This window comes from Capra hircus, chromosome 21 (genome assembly GCF_001704415.2).
Source record: "Capra hircus breed San Clemente chromosome 21, ASM170441v1, whole genome shotgun sequence".
Taxonomy (NCBI): domain Eukaryota; kingdom Metazoa; phylum Chordata; class Mammalia; order Artiodactyla; family Bovidae; genus Capra; species Capra hircus.
The window spans coordinates 60,639,906-60,656,500 of record NC_030828.1 but is presented as its reverse complement, the minus strand read 5'-3'; the positions used below and the strand labels follow the sequence as shown (position 1 = coordinate 60,656,500).

General features: G+C 43.8%; 1 protein-coding gene across 1 annotated transcript in view; it reads right to left on the bottom strand.

The window, feature by feature from the left end:
- The window catches only part of AK7 (adenylate kinase 7), a 69,514-nt gene that overhangs the window by 12,812 nt on the left and 40,107 nt on the right, over nt 1-16,595 (bottom strand). Inside the window, exons 9-14 of the mRNA XM_005695371.2 lie at nt 14,983-15,060; nt 13,334-13,483; nt 9,450-9,578; nt 8,138-8,267; nt 1,293-1,421; nt 991-1,059 (exon numbers count right to left, since the gene is read on the bottom strand). Of these exons, the coding sequence (XP_005695428.1) occupies nt 991-1,059; nt 1,293-1,421; nt 8,138-8,267; nt 9,450-9,578; nt 13,334-13,483; nt 14,983-15,060 (685 nt within the window). The remainder of the gene's footprint in view (nt 1-990; nt 1,060-1,292; nt 1,422-8,137; nt 8,268-9,449; nt 9,579-13,333; nt 13,484-14,982; nt 15,061-16,595) is intronic.

Sequence of the window (16,595 nt, the reverse complement as noted above, 5' to 3'; positions counted from 1 at the left end):
ACATGGAATAGGGGCAATATTTTGTTATAACTACAAATGGAGCATAGTTTTTAAAAATTGTTAAATCAAAAAAAAAAAGGAAAAAAATGTTTTAAAAAGGGAATCAGGGCTTCTCTGGTGGTCTGGTGGTTAAGACTTCACCTTCCACTACAGGGGGTGAGGGTTTGATCCCTGGTTGGGAGCTAAGATCCCCTATGCCTCATGGCTGAAAAACCAAAATGTAGAAGCAGTGTTGTAACACATTCAATAAAGACTTTAAAACAAATTGTGAATCACTATGCAGACATGGCTCAGAGGTTAAAGCGTCTGCCTGCAATGCAGGAGACCTGGGTTCGATCCCTGGGTCGGGAAGATGCCCTGGAGAAGGAAGTGGCACCCCACTCCAGTACTCTTGCCTGGAGAATCCCATGGACGGAGGAGTCTGGTAGGCTACAGTCCATGGAGTCACAAAGAGTCGGACACGACTGAGCAACTTCACTTTCACTTTTCACTTTCATGCGTTGGAGAAGGAGATGGAAGCCACTCCAGTGTTCTTGCCTGGAGAATCCCAGGGACAGGGGAGCCTGGTGGGCTGCCTTCTATGGGGTCGCACAGAGTTGGACATGAATGAAGCGACTTAGCAGCAGCAGCAGCATACTGTATTATGCCATATACCCGAAATTTATATAATGTTGTAAATCAACTATATCTCAAGTTTTTAAAAAGTACAGAAAAAACAAAAAAGAAAAGAAGTCAGGGCACCAACATATTGGCTAACTTTTCTGCTCTGTCACAGGAGGGAACAGCAGATATGAATGTTCTCAAAGGGACTCTGTCCGTGACCCCCAGGGTATTCTTTAGGTTGGAAGTTTGATATTAAGGGTATTGCTTTACTTTTTTCCTGATACAAACAAACCTACTTTATCAACATAAAAAATGTTGTTTAGGTACAAAAGAGATATCAAATGACATTCCTTGAAATATGACCTTGTAGAAGTAGTTTAAACTCACCAGGTATGATTAATTTATCATAGGGAAACATTTTGCCTCTGACTTCTTCCTCCTCCTCCTCATCTTCTTCTAGTAAAACAAAATACACATCATTGAGTTCATTACATATTATTATGAAGGACAGCTCAAAAATTTAAATATTTTAACTGAGTCACTCGTGAAAACTAGCTATAATGAGGAAAGCTTGTATTTTAAATATAGTCCCTCTGATTTTTGTTTTTGTGACTGTTATTACTCTGAACAATAAAGTTGCAACTTATCTGAATGTAAACATTCAAAATAAAAGGAACACCCAAACTTACGGCTGAAGAGATCTTTGGCCTGATCATAGGTCTTTGGGAATCCATCCAAAATGTAACCTTGATTCCTGCAAGGCATGGATTTTAGCTTTTCTTTCATAAATCTGATAATATATTGATCTTCCAGGCGACCTGATTAAAAAAGAAAATTACTGTGCAGTCATATTCTACATATACAGGTTACATTCTTAAGTGACCTCAAAAATTCTTGTGTAGTCAAAATCACTATTGAAAAGACTCTTATCTTTGCATCACAGTGAAAAATATGTGGTTTGGTATTTAAACCATGACACATGACTTCTAATGCCCTGTAAAGTAGGAAAAACTAATGAACTCGTCTGCAAGTAAGAAGGGAAGCAAATGCTGGTGTCTGCACTTCCAGGTTGGGTTTGTTTTTTTTTTTTTTTTACCATGGTTACAACTTTTGGATGAAGTTGAAAGAGCAGTAAGTGGAGAAATCCAGAGTCTTCAGGGTTTACTCAATTCTGTTTTGATATTATACTTCTATGCTTTAATACACAATAAAAAATGCTTCTATTGTGAGAATTCAGTGGGATAGTATTCTTGCATGCTGCTGCCACATGATTTATTAATAGCACATGCCCAATAAATATTTGCTGCTTTTGAATAAAAATCAAGCTTGATCCTGACCCTTAAAGGCACCAGTCCCCTGCTCCCGGCATTTCAGACCTTTACCCCACTGGACAGTTTCCTCTGCAGCTTGAATGTGGGGTTCCTGCAGTTGCTTGGGGAGGCTAAGGAGGGAGGAGTTTGTCCTAAAACTGTCACAGTGTTTCCAAGACAGTAAATATTCATCTATCTCTAAAATATTCATCTATCCTTCCATTGTTAACTGTTGAACAGCTATCACTTCTAAGAAACAATCCTGCCTTTTTATATGGCTTAATATATACATTATGGTAATGTAAGTTTTGGAGAAGGAAATGGCAACCCACTCCAGTATTCTTGCCTGGAAAATCCCATGGATGGAGGAGCCTGATGGGCTAGAGCCCATGGGGTCGCAAGAGTCGGACAAGACCGAGCGACTCAACAATAATGCAAGTTTGGTGAGTTTAGAAACTGATCTCTGAAACTTCCCAGGGTAGCACTATACTTTCAGCTTATCAGTGGAGGTATAATATAAAATAATTTGAAGCCTTTTTTATTATTCAATGACAATGAGATGATCTATTGAAAACACCTCTCCTTTCTTCCACCTTTCATTGTCACACAAATCATTAGGCAGTAACTGACTCAGAAAATAATCGCATCTTTCAGAAACTTAAATATTATGGCAGAAACAAAAAGATAAAGATGTTATTTAACATAATGAAATTCCTCAAAGTGATTTGACATTCCTTTTCAGTAAGGTTCACAGTGCTGTCAAGAAATAAAGCCACATTTTAAAAATGTCAAGGATCCACTGATATCCAAAGATGAGTTTTATTTAAACAGTATTTCCAATTCTCAAAAGCTTCCCTGATAAGGAAAGGCACACACTCAGAAATCGAGCTTCAGCCTCCTCCATGGCATCCGTTGGTTTATTGCAGGCAGTGAGCTTGGCCATTTGTTCTGTTTGTTTCAGAACTAAACGCTCAACACGCCAGAAGGGGGCTTGAGCAGCAGTTTATCTTACTTTTATTTTTGGCTGCACTGGGTCTTCGTTGCTGCACGCAGGCTTTTTCTAGTTGCGGCGAACGGGGGCTACTCTTCACCGTGGTGCACGGGCTTCTCACGGCGGCGGCTTCTCGTGTTGCGGAGCACGTGCTCCAGGCACATGGGCCTCGGTAGTTGGGGCACACGCGCTCAGTAGTTGTGGTGCTCAGGCTTAGTTGCCTCAAGGCATGTGGCATTTTCCTGGACCGGGGATCGAACCTGCGCACTCTGCACTGGCAGGAGGGTTCTTATCCACTGTGCCACCAGGGAAGTCCTGAGCAAGCAGTTTATGATAATCATGGAATGTGAGTACACAAAGGGCCAAACCTAAGTGCCTTTCTCTAGAGAACTGTGACCTCCTGGAGATACAGCCATGACCTTGGCTGGCCCGGAGCATTTTGGAAGGTGATAGTTACTTCTGCTTTAAAATAAATGAGCACAGCCCTGCTGGACTGGCCTTAAAACACCACGCTGCTACGTTGTTTTCTCTTTTTGTTAAATTTGAAGTCTGCCTTTCAAATAACAGTAATATTTAAAATGCTAATGTTAACCCATAATTATAATTGCTAAAAGACAGTTTAAACATAGATAGCTGGGAAGCTTCCCTGGTGGTCCAATGGTTAAGAAAGACTGCAATTCCACTGCAGGGGTCGCCAGTTAGTTCCCTAGTCGGGGAACTAAAATCCTGCATGCCAAGCAGCGCAGCCAAAACACAGGAAAAAGAAAAAAAAGTTCAACCAAGGTCTTTAAAATAATCCATGCATAATAGGGTTCGATCCGCGGGTTGGGAAGATCCGCTGGAGGAGGGCATGGCCATCCACTAAAGTATTCTTGCCTGGAGAAAGCTATGGACAGAGGAGCCTAGTGGGTCACAAAGATTCGGACACGACTAAAGTGTCTTAGCATGGGTGCACAGTAGAGACACTACAAAGTTGATATATTTACATATTTTTCTCACCCCATCCCCAACTTTTTAATTTCAAACTCACAGAAAAGTTAGTTAAAAGGGTAGTCCACTGATCACCTGGAATCCCACCAACCAGATTCAACAAATCCACAATGCAAAAAGGATCCAGAACTAGTGAATTCTGTGGTTTAAACAAGTGCTTATTTTGGCTGCACAGTCAGGGACCAACGGGAGTGGAATCATGAATCGATAAGAATTCAGAGGTGCCTCCCTGCGGGACTGTGAGTTCCGTCTTGCTGGAGTTCTTAGACTCACACGATGACACGTTGGGTCAGGTGAGGACTTCTGCCTCTTCATGCTATGAAATTTTCACAGAGGTTTGCACCGTGGGTTCACAGGTCTTCTTTTGTTTAAACATAACCTGGATCTGTGTTCAAGTTTCAGGTAAATGTGAATAGGAAGGAGTTTTGGACAAACTTGAAGAAAAAAGCACTTTCCTGGGGTTAAGGGGAACTGAAGGCACTATTGCCATCTTGTCGAAAGTGAGCAGGTGGGTGGGCCTGTGACAGCAAGGAGGTTTGCCTCCTTCCCTGTGCGTGCTAAGTTGCTTCAGTCTGACCCTTTGCAACCCTTTGCACGGTAGCCCACCAGGCTCCACTGCCCGTGAGATTCTCCAGGCAAGAATACTGGAGTGGGTTGCCATTCCCTTCTCCAGGGGATCTTCCTGACCCAGGGATCGAACCCGCATCTCTTATGTCTCTGGCATTGGCAGGCAGGTTCTTTATCACTAGCACCGACTGGAGACCCTGGCTACTGATCTAGTTTGGCCTCTCCTGCATGCTGGGATAGATTGAAGACAAAAGGAGAAGGGGGCGGCAGAGGATGAGAGGGCTTGATAGCATCACTAACTCAGTGGACATAAATGTGAGCAAATGCTGGGAGATAGCAGAGGACAGAGGAGCCTGGTGTGCTGCAGTCCATAGGGTTGCAAAGAGTCAGATGTGACTTGGCGACTGAATGGCAACAACAGCTTCAGTGGGAAGAACAGAATCTCCTGCCAAGGACAGGCCCTTCTTGAACTTTGGTGATGCAATGACTGCTCTCGACCGTAATTCTTGTTCTGTGTGGTCACTCCCACCCAGACATGAAAAGAGCCTAGTCAGTACTTCATGTCACCCTGTTTACACAAAGTCATTGGATAAGACTTTGGCGTCCTTGCAAAGACCAACTGTATGATCCTGTCAATAAACATTGTCCCGTGTCTGTCTGGTTCTGGCCTTGGACCCCAGGCTTACAGCGTATATATGTACACGTGACCACGGTCACCTGTGGATTCCTACAGTCCCCGGGCCCCATCCTTCCAAGTGGCCTTGCAGGCTTCCTCCACAGGTGTCCTCACATTGGGATGTCTTGTTTTGCTTCCTTCCTCTCCCCTAAATGCTAAGAGTCGGGACACTGCAAGACTCTGAAATCAAGATGGGGATTCCCCGCTGTCACAGGCGATGCAAAGAAAGTGAAAGTGAAAGTCGCTCAGTGAAAGTCTGACTCTTTAGACCCCATGGACTATTGAGTCTATGGAATTCTCCAGGCCAGAGTACTGGAGTGGGTAGCCATTCCCTTCTCCAGGGATCTTCCCAACCCAGAGATCGAACCCAGGTGTCCCACTTGCAGGCGGATTCTTTACCAGCTGAACCACAAGGGAAGCCCAAGAATACCAGAGTGGGTAGTCTATCCTTTCTTCAGGGAATCTTCCTGACCCAGGAATCGAACCAGGGTCTCCTGCATTGCAGGCAGATTCTTAACCAACTGGGCTATGAGGGAAACAGGCGAGGCAAGGGCAGTGTCATATCTTAAAGTGTTGACCTGTGTTTTCTGTGTACCTTCACCTCTGGGATTTTAAATTCCATTTCCTCCACACCCAGCCCACACCAGAGCAAAAATTCAGACTCAGATAACCAGCTGGTTTAAGTGAATGCTCAGTATTGTTGTTCAGTCGCTAAGTTGTCTCCAACTCTTTGGGACCCCACGAATGGTGGCACACCAGTCCTTCACTGTCTCCCAGAGTTTGCTTAAACTCATGTCCATTGAGTCGGTGATGCCAGCCAACCATCTCATCCTCTGTCGTCCACTTCTCCTCCTGCCCTCAATCTTTCCCAGCATCAGGGTCTTTTCTAAGAGGTTGGCTCTGTACATCAGGTGGCCAAAGCGCTGGAGCTTCAGCTTCAGCACCAGTCTTTCCAACAAGTATTCAGGGTTATTTCCTTTACCTCTGGGAAATCTCTCTGGAATTCTAACTTCCATTTCCTTCCCACCTGGCCCACATCAAAGCAAAAACCCAGACTCAGAAAGCTAGCTGGTTTAAAGGAACCCTCAGTGTATGCAGACAAAAACATATTCTCTGCCCTGTAAACTAGACTGGAGTGGCTTAGGGGCAGGCGAGGAGGAGGTGGAGGGTTAAACCAGAGTTGGGAGGAGGGTGAGGAGTCCTGAAGATAAATAGCTAGTAAGAAGAGCATCTGGAGGACAGAAGGCGGAGTGTCAGAAGACTAGAGACAGAGGGTGGCCCAGAGCAGTGCCCCAGGGGAAGGCGGTGGGCGGTCCTCAGTGGGAGAGCTTGTTTACACCTTTGTCCTCCTTCCCTGGCTTCCCTGTGGCTCAGATGGTAAAGAATCTGCCTGCACTGCAGGAGATCCAAGTTCGATCCCTGGGTCAGGAAGATCCCCTGGAGGGGCAAACGCCAACCACTTGATATTCTTGCCTGGGAAATCCCATGGGCAGAGGAGCCTGGCTGGCTACAGACCATGGGGTTGTAAGAGTTGGACATGACTTACCGACTAAACAACCACCACCTCGTTCCCTAATCCCCACTTGCCCCAGCCCAACCTTGGAGGGTCAGAAACTGCCACCAGCAAGGTGGAAGGAGTGAGTAAGAGGAAAGAAACCAAAGGTGCTTGATAGGATGGGAGGGGAGGAACTCTCCACTGGATGAGAGTTCACCCTTGCTGACACTTTGGACTGGCCTATAGCCAACGCTTCTGTACCAGCTGGTATAGAATCTGCCTGCAATGCAGGAGACCCTGGTTCAATTCCTGGGTCTGGAAGATCCCCTGGAGAAAGGATAGGCTACCCACTCCAGTATTCTTGGGCTTCCCTGGCGACTCAGCTGGTAAGGAATCTGCCTGCAATGCAGGAAACCCTGATTCGATCCCTGAGTTGGGAAGATCCCCTGGAGAAGGGAAAGGCTACCCACTCCAGTATTCTGGTCTGGAGAGTTCAGTCCATGGCGTCACAGAGTCAGACATGACTGAGCGACTTTCACTTTCATAGCCAGTGCTATAGAGGATCTCAATTATATAAAAATGAAATGGTTTCTATTTTCCTAACTGCTGCTGATGCTTTCCTGCCTGGGTAGCAAGTTTCCTTAAAGACATCTCATTTCAAAACCTCATTTATGATTATTTGGCTGGAATGGCCTTCCTAAAGTATGAATAAACAGAGAAGCCATTTACTTATTATCTAAGAGCTGCAGTGGGACCAGCCTGAAATTCCATCCCAGGGTAAGGAAAGAATGAGTACAGAGTTTAAGTTTAAAGGGACATTTTACTGCAATGCATGTGTTCAACAAACTGGTTAAAATTATCATGTGAGTGAGAAAATTTTTCTATTTATTTATATTTCTTCCTGAATGAGTGAATCATTGGCCCAAGTTTTTCATCCATGTTTTCCTATTCAGGACTTAATGATTTTCTTATTACTTTGCCTGAGAATTTTATTAACTATTAACTCTTTGCCATATTTGGTGGTAAATATTTTTTCCCTGATATGTCCTTTGCTGTTTAATTACAGATTTTGATACTTTACAAATACTTTTGACTACACACAATTTTTTAAAACTTAGGTAGTTCTTTCCCATCTTTTTTTTTTTTTTTTTAAATCTTAAATCAACTCTGAATATTCATTGGAGGGACTGATGCTGAAGCTGAAGCTCCAATACTTTGGCCACTTGATGAAAAGAGCTGATTCACTGGAAAATCCTGGTGCTGGGAAAGATTGAAGGCAGGAGAAGCGGGCAACAGAGGATGAGATAGTGATAGCATCACCAACTCAATGGACATGAATTTGAAAAAACTCCAGCAGATAGTAGAGGACAGAGGAGCCCAAAGTGCTGCAGCCCACGAGGTTGGAGAGTCAGACACAACTTAGCAACTGAACAACAACACAAAGTAGTTTTTATAATAAGGTAAGGGAAAAACCCACTGTTACAAGAATATCACAGAATGGTTACCTGCGTTCTGGTCCATGCTTTCCTTGATGCCCTCCAAGAGCTCCTGAGCGTCCTCCACATTATCCTCCTCTTCCTCCTCTTCACCTTCTTCTTCTCCTTCTGTTACATCCTTAGGTGTAATGATTGCCTCCTACATAGCACAAAGATATTCACACAGCATGATGTCCTGCATTGATTGGCTGCTCATAAACCTTGTGGCAAACGATCCTGGAAAAGGCTGGTACCCAAACGGGAGGTACTCAAGGACAGGCATACAGAAGATGCTTGTATCTATGAAGACACATGAGCCTCTTGTGGGTTTTCTTACTCTCTTTTAGATGAGTAATCTGTTTCTGTGCTAATGCCAGAACCACTTAAGAATCAACCCTCTTTCCACCCACGGACACCACCTAGTAAGCATCATTGAGTCAGACATGACTTAGTGACTAAACCAGAACAGATACCCAAAAAACACAAAAACATTAATTTGAAAAGATGCATGCACCTCAATCATAGCAGTATTATTCATGATTGCCAAGATAGGAAAGCAACCTAAGGTCTATCGACAGATATATATTTATATCACACAATGGAATACTACTCAGCCATGAAAAATAATGAAAATTTGCCTCTTGCAATAAATGGATGGACTTGGAGGGCATTATGCTAAGTGAAATAAGTCAGACAGAGAAGAACAAATACTGTATGATATCACTTATACGTGGAATCTAAAAAATACAGCAAACTAATGAATATAACCAGAAAGAAACAGACTCGGAGACGCAGAGGACAAACTAGTGGTTACCAATGTGGAGAGGGAAGTGGGGAGGGGCTATGTAAGGGCAGAAAGTGAAGAGGCACAAACTATCATTTCTACAATAAGATACAAGGATATACTGTACAACACTGGGAGTATAGCCAATGCTTTATAATAACTGTAAATGGAATATAATCTTTAAAAATTGTAAATCACTATTGTACATGTGTAAGTTATACAATATTATAAATTAACTATCCTATACAATTTTTAAATTGTACAACTATACAGTTTTAAAAAGAATAACAGTCAACAGAGAGAATACAAGATATATTTTGAGCAACAACTAGAGACAGACAAAAGTTTAAGGTCCACCCATGAAAGATGCTTCCACCTTACGAAGGAAAACCCTTTGGGATTCTGTATTTTCATAATAGGGGCTAACAACAAACTCCAGTTAAAATAACAAATCTCTTTGAAGGATGCCACGGAAGATCAGTGACTTCTTAATTATAAGACTAAGAAAAGGTATTTTTAAATTATTGAAATTCCCAATAAAGTTGCTAAAATTGTTACCAGTTTCGCTATGGCTTCAGAGATGACATCCTTCATTTTAATGTGGTGCAGTTTATAGTATTTGGCTAAAACTTCAGCGATGCTGGATTTTCCCACAGCAGGAGGACCGAGAATGCAAATCTTGATCGGCTAAAAGAGAAGAAAAGGGATGACACGGGCTCTCAATGATCTGTAGCTAAGCAGAGATCTTTATTTCAAGGATCAGCCCTTTGAAGTCTCAGGATTCCGCAGGCCGGTTCAGTCCTTCATAAAGAGCCCAGAGTTGCTTTCTCTTGGTATTTAGTGAGTATCTACTATGTGTCCTGATCTGGGCATGGGGGACAAGACACAGCAAACTGTACTCAGGAGCACCCTGCTGCTGCTAAGTTGCTTCAGTCGTGTCCGACTCTGTGCGACCCCATAGACGGCAGCCCACCAGGCTCCTCTGTCCCTGGGATTCTCTAGGCAAGAATGCTGGAGTGGGTTGCCATTTCCTTCTCTACTGCATGAAAGTGAAAAGTCAAAGTGAAGTCGCTCAGTCGTGCTCAGGAGCACCCTAAAAGTACTTAAAAACATAAAAAGCCAAGTACTTGAGCATTCCACACTACAATTTCACCTTTGCAGTGTTACCCTTGTGAAGACAGCAAAGAGAGAGAAGAGCTTCTAGTCTACTCTTAGAAAGCGCTTAATTTATTGCCTCTTGAACATTGTTTCTGGATTAAACTTGGTCTTGAATTATCTTTTCCTTTTTAAACCAGCTAATTTATTCTAGTTTTTTTAAAATACACCCATTAAAACATTTTTTTCTTCTGCTGAAAAACTTGCTTGAATGCTAAAGAAGCTCACCACATTCATAACTGGTGAGCAAATGTTTATTTCTAACAGAAATAAAAATATCGGTGAGAAATAAGTCATTTCTTTTGAAATGGTTCAAACGGTTGTGAAACTGAAGCTTGGTATTTTGCAAGGCAAATATTCAAAATTTTAAATTAAAAAAGAAAATCATGCCAAAGAAAAGAAATTTCCATGGGCAGAGTGTCCATGTGCTTAAAGGTTACATAATTTCATACATGGAGTTGATTATCATGATTACTACTATCATTATTAGTACCACTACTACCATTGTTATTACTGTTTGTCAGGCTGTGAAGGGAGTGAGCAGAGCCCCTGTGGGGGTGCTGGGTAAGGTGTGATGGACATGAATGATCCTGTCTGCTCAGGGCCAGGCGCTCAGGGTCATGGCGATGACCAAGGTGGTGGGCATGGAGGGGGTGGGAGTCAGCAGAGCAACACTGGAGCTGAGTCTTGATGCACAGAGCTGGGCTCTGAGAGGCACAGGGTGCCTTCACCAAGACACGAGGGCCGGTGGTCAACTGGGCAGGCTTCACGTGCCTGGTGTCATCCACACACCAAGAGTGGGTCTGTCTCCTGGGGTAGGGATGCTCACCTTGTGTGCTGCCTGCTAAGTTGCATCTGACTCTTGGTGACTCTATGGACTGTAGCCTGCCATGCTCCTCTGTCCATGGGATTTTTTTAGGCAAGAATACTGGAGTGGGTCACCATTTCCTCCTCCAGGGGATCTTCCCAACCAAGGGATCGAACCCATGTCTCCTGCGTCTCCTACACTGAAGGTGGATTCTTTACCTGCTGAGCCATCAGGGAAGCCACCTTATCAGGGTACAAAACAGGAACTGGTAGCTTACTCGTTTATAATGATAAGTAGGGTTGCCACTGGGCTCAGAACACTCCAAGGGCACATGTTTGGTATATTACCCTCAAGGCAGACACATATAGATAATATACGTGATGAGCTTTGATCAGAGTGAGGAGAGCTGGATGAATGGACTGTTGAGTGGCAATAGATCAAGGTGGCTGAATGTACCTGGCTCTGCACAGGGACGGCTTTGCTTTGTTAAAGGAACAGGATTGTGGGGGCCCTTGGCTCGATGCCACTGGCATGGCATTGTCTACATTGCCCTCGGTCATGTTTGCTGTTCTATGCTGCCCTGCTGCCCAACGCCCCAGGGATGGACAGACTCAGTTTAATCTTTAGGTATGCTTACTCCTTCTATCATATTCTGTCCAGTTTTGCTCATCAGAAACCACATGGTCTCTTTAAGGTGTCTTGTCCTATCTCCACTCTGACTTGGTATTGTTCTAAGTTGACCCACAGATGACAACACTAGTCTAACCTCTTGAATTGTTCTGTGCTTCAGGACAGTCTCCAAGGACAGCCATCGTGGGTGTCTCAGATGCTTAAAAGCATCATCGTTTCTTTTGCACAGTGGTGCATCTTTTACTGATTCTCAACAAGGCATCCTTTTCCGGAAAGTATGATTTTTAGGCTACAAATGCAACTCTGCTGGCTTTTGTTCGGTATTTCCATGCACAATGGCAATTCAACGATGAGAGTACCCGTTACTCATAGAATGTAGTTTTCAAAATGCTTTCTCCTGTCATATTCACTCTCATCTTTGGAAGGCCTCCCTGGGAGAAATCCAAAGATCTGGGCAAGTGCTGCATTTACCCGACCTCAGAGATGGAGCTGTGGAGGCTCCGCAGTCCGGCCGTTCAAGCTAAGCTGGCATCTTAGCTAGTTTGAATCCCTGACTAGCTGTGTGACCTTGAAGAAATTGCTCCATCTCTCTGAGCTTTGGTGTCCCTATCTGGAATATGGAGATAGGAACATCTACGGAAAGTTGAGATTGCTAAAATGATCAGCAGGGCCTTCTCTGCTGATTCAGTGGTTAAGATTTTGCTTGCCAATGCAGGAGGTGCAGGTTTAATCCTTGGTTGGGGAGCTAAGATCCTACATGCCTTGCAGCCAAAAAAACAAAACATAAAACAGAAGCAATATTGTAGCAAATTCAATAAAGACTTTAAAAATGACCCACAACAACAAAATCTTAAAAAAAAAAAAAAATTAAAATGACCAGCAAATCCCCTGGCCAATCAGAAAAGATCAAAGTAATCATCAGACTTCCCTACCTCCTGCCTACCCAGATGGATACCCAGGTGACACATGGCCCAGTAAGGTACCTGGCATTTTCCCTTTAGAAACAGCTCTGTGACACTCAGTCTGGGGCTTTCTATCATGTTCAGCGAGTGTCAAGCATAACAGTCATCAGCGTCAACTGAAAAATTTTTAATATTCGATTGGCAAGTTTCCATAGAATATAGATGTAGATTGTTAGACTGAAGAGCCTAAGCTACTCCATCTTGTAAAAGAACTCCATTTTGTAAAGGTTCCGGGCAAACAGACTTAGACTTTGGGTATTGCCTAAACTTGCCCCACTGTGCATCAGCCAATCAGCCTTTAGGTTAAACCTCCTGACTTTAAGTTCAAGAATTTGTGATTTACCTTGGAAGTAATGATTTACCTTTGTGATTTACCTTGGAAGTAATGATTTACCTTTGTGATTTACCTTGGAAGTAATGATTTACCTTCGTGATTTACCTTGGAAGTAATGATTTACCGTGGAAGTGAAAAAAAACAATCAGAAATCCACACACAACCCTATAGAAGATGGTAACCAATCAGTAGTCCTTCAGCCTGAACACCCTCTTTGCTACCCTTTCACCTGAATATTCCCTATATAAGCAGTGTAACCCAAAACTCAGGGCTCCTTTCCTTAGCCACTGCGTCGGTAACAGTGGGAGCCCCAGTTCGAGCTTGGTAATAAAAACTCTCTTGTTTTTGCATCGGATACTGGCTCCCTGGTGGTCATTGGGAGATTTCGCAACTTGGGCATAACAAGACCTGAACAACGGGTCAGATATGAAAAAGAACTTGAATTTAGAAATGCAGACATGTGAAAGGAAAGTACTTCTATTGGTGTAGTTACACCAAAGCCTCATGTACTTTGCTTAAATCAGAAGCTTAAATAGGAAGTGGTTATACTTACCAATAATCTTCTGCTTTGCTTGTACTCTTTGAGGATGCTGTTGATATTTTCCACAAATCCTGCTTGGGCGAACCATCGAATGTTAAAATTTTCCTTCACAAAGAGTGCTTCCATCCTCAAATTGACCAGTAAGTGGTCAATATTCTCTTGCTAAGAGAAAAAAGGATGTCAAAGACTTGTCTCCTGCCACCCCCGCCCCGACCATGTGACAGTTATAACAAACCCAAATCACCAAAGTTATTGAAGAAAAATATGGACACATTCACTAAACATGAAAGTCAGTGAAGACAGCTCTAAGTTTTGATACTTTGGCCACCTGATGGGAAGAGCCGACTCATTGGGAAAAACCCTCATGCTGGGAAAGATTGAAGGCAAAAGGAGAAGAGGATGGCAGAGGCTGAGATGGTTAGATGGCATCACTGACTCAGTGGACATGAGTTTGAGCAAACTCTGGAAGACGGTGAAGAACAGGGAAGCCTGGCGTGCTGCAGTCCACGGGGTCACAGAGAGTTGGACACGACTTAGTGACTGAATGACAAGTTTTGACAGAGCACCTGCAGTGAGACTCTGTGACCCCAAAGTCTCCCCACACTTGCTCTCTAATGTGGGCGGTGTCCTGCCTTGTGCAGTTACACAAACAAAGAGTAGGGAGAGGGGCTTCCTTGGTGGTCCAGTGGTTAAGCCTCTGTGGTTCTACTGCAGGAGGCATGGGTTTGGCCATGCAATGAGGCAAAAAAAAAAAAAAAAAAAAAAAGATACTAGAAGTCTGAGTGGAAGTTTCTTCCTTTTAAAAAAAAAAAAAGTTTTTTTTTAATTCTACCAATTTTTTGAGTAGTGCAATCTCATGGTTCAAAATCCAAAAGAACAAAAAGTACAAGGGAAACATATACACGCTACTATATGTAACGCAGATAACCAACAAGGACCTAGTGTATCATACAGAGAGCTTGACTCAATATTTTGTAATAACCTACAGGGGAAAAGAATCTGAAAAAAATAGATATATGTGCATATAACTGAATCACTTTGCTGTACACCTGAAACGAACATCACAATGGAAATCAACTATGCTTAACACTTAAAAAAAAAAAAAGTAGAGGGGGGAAAAGTGCCCTCTTTGGCCCCAATCACCACCCACCCAGTTCTGCTTCTCAGAAGCAAGCAACAATATCAGTCCTTTCAGAATCATGCCCAGTCAACTCTTTTGCTGGAATTTATTTCTTTAAAAAAAGACTATATCCTAAAACAAGCTAGAAGAATGCACTGCATGGCTAAAACTGTCCTCTTCTTGTTGCGGTGATGAAATCAGAAATTCAGCCTCCTCTTTGAATTTTAGAAAGGAGCCAAAGAGAACAACATCCAGTGTTTGTATAGCATTTTATACATTAGACAGCTTTCAAATATGTTTTCTGACCATGATCTCTGAAGGATTTTCAGAGAAAAAACAAACAAGCAAAGAAAACAAAGGAAAAAAAAAAAAAAACAACAGGCTTACAGAAGAGAAGTTGCTATAGGTTAGAATTTCCACTGTAAAGGAGAAGCTGAAATTAACCCGCAAGCCAGATCCTCTGACTCCAGATCCCTCAAGAAGCAATACCTTCAGGAAAAGAGTAGGAAAAACAAAACAAAAAAATCTCTCATATACTAACTGTTAAGTCCTTGGTTAGGAAAGCATTTTCCTTGGGTACTTTCTGGATTTTCCCAGGGCCAGTACTTCTACTGATGCACTGTTAGAGAAAAACAAATATTATTTTGGTTGACCTGTAAGATTTTGATATAAAATTTCTCAAATAAATATAAACATGACTGAATTAAAAAAAAAATCTGCAAAGCAATGAGGGAGAGCCCTGAGGACATGCACTGGTTTATTTGTTCCACACAGAGCAAAGGATCCTCACTGCATGCTGGGAACTGGACACAGAGATGAATAAACTAAAAGCCCAATCCCTGCCCTCAGGGAGCTCCCAATCTGAAAAGGGAGAGAAAGACGTGTACTCAGAGGCTGGTGTGTAATGCCTGATGTTAGGAATATGGAAAAGAGGTGCTGGGGCTGCAGGGGAGGTGGGGTGGAGGTAGGGAGGGTGCAGAGGAAGGTGTCCGAGGTGAATGTTTACTTATGTTGGCCACACCTTTCAGCATGCGGTGGGCTTCCCAGGTGGCTCAGTTGTAAAGATCCGCCTGCACTGGCAGGAGACGTGGGTTTGATCCCTGGGTTGGGAAGATCCCCTGGAGGAGGAAATAGCAACCCACTCCGGTATTCGTCCCTGGAGAACCCAGTGGACAGAGGAGCCTGGAGGGCTATGGTCCATAGTGTCGCACAGAGTTGGACCCCACTAAGCGACTGGGCACGCACGCACTCGGCAGGAAGTACTTCCACCATCAGGGATCGACCTGCACCTCCTGCAGCGCGAGTTCGAGTCCTAGCCACTGGACCAGCACGGAAGCTCCTGAGCTGAACCGTAAAGAGGAGTCGAGGTCAGTTCCCTGGCAGTTCAGTGGTTAGGATTCCACACTCTGATTGCAGAGGGCCCAGCTTCCGTCTCTGGTCAGGGAACTAAGATCCCACATGCTGCTCTGTGTGGGACCCTCCTCCCAAAAAAGATGAGTAGAGGGTGCCCTGGGGAGGGCCAAGGGAAGATTGCACTGGCTGAGCCAGCTGGGCCACAAGGTGACCTTTAGCCAGAGCAGCCTGGATGGGAGAGGAGATCTTCAAAGATCCAGAGCTCCTGGAAGCTGCCAGTAGGTTTGGAGAACTTGACCATTATCAGTACTTTGGGGCACAGGTCATAGACAGATTCTCATACTCCGGTGCGTCATTTGTGTCTGAACCCTACAGTGGCCTTTTCTGCTCCTTTCTGCGCATATACTGGAGAGAGACTATTGTGGTTGTAATTTCCCAGCATATGTATGCTGCTGCTGCTGCTAAGTCGCTTCAGTCGTGTCCGACTCTGTGGACCCCATAGACGGCAGCCCGCCAGGCTCCCCCGTCCCTGGGATTCTCCCAGCAAGAACACTGGAGTGGGTTGCCATTTCCTTCTCCAATGCATCAGGTGAAAAGTGAAAGTGAAGTCTCTCAGTCCTGTTTGACTCTTCTGCAACCCCATAAACTGTAGCCTACCAGGCTCCTCCATCCATGGGATTTTCCAGGCAAGAGTACTGGAGTGGGGTGCCATTGCCTTCTCCAAGAATATGTAAGCTGCAGATGCAAATAGTAAGCTTCGGTTTTGTTGTTGTACAGACCCCGTGGACTGTAGCCTGCCAG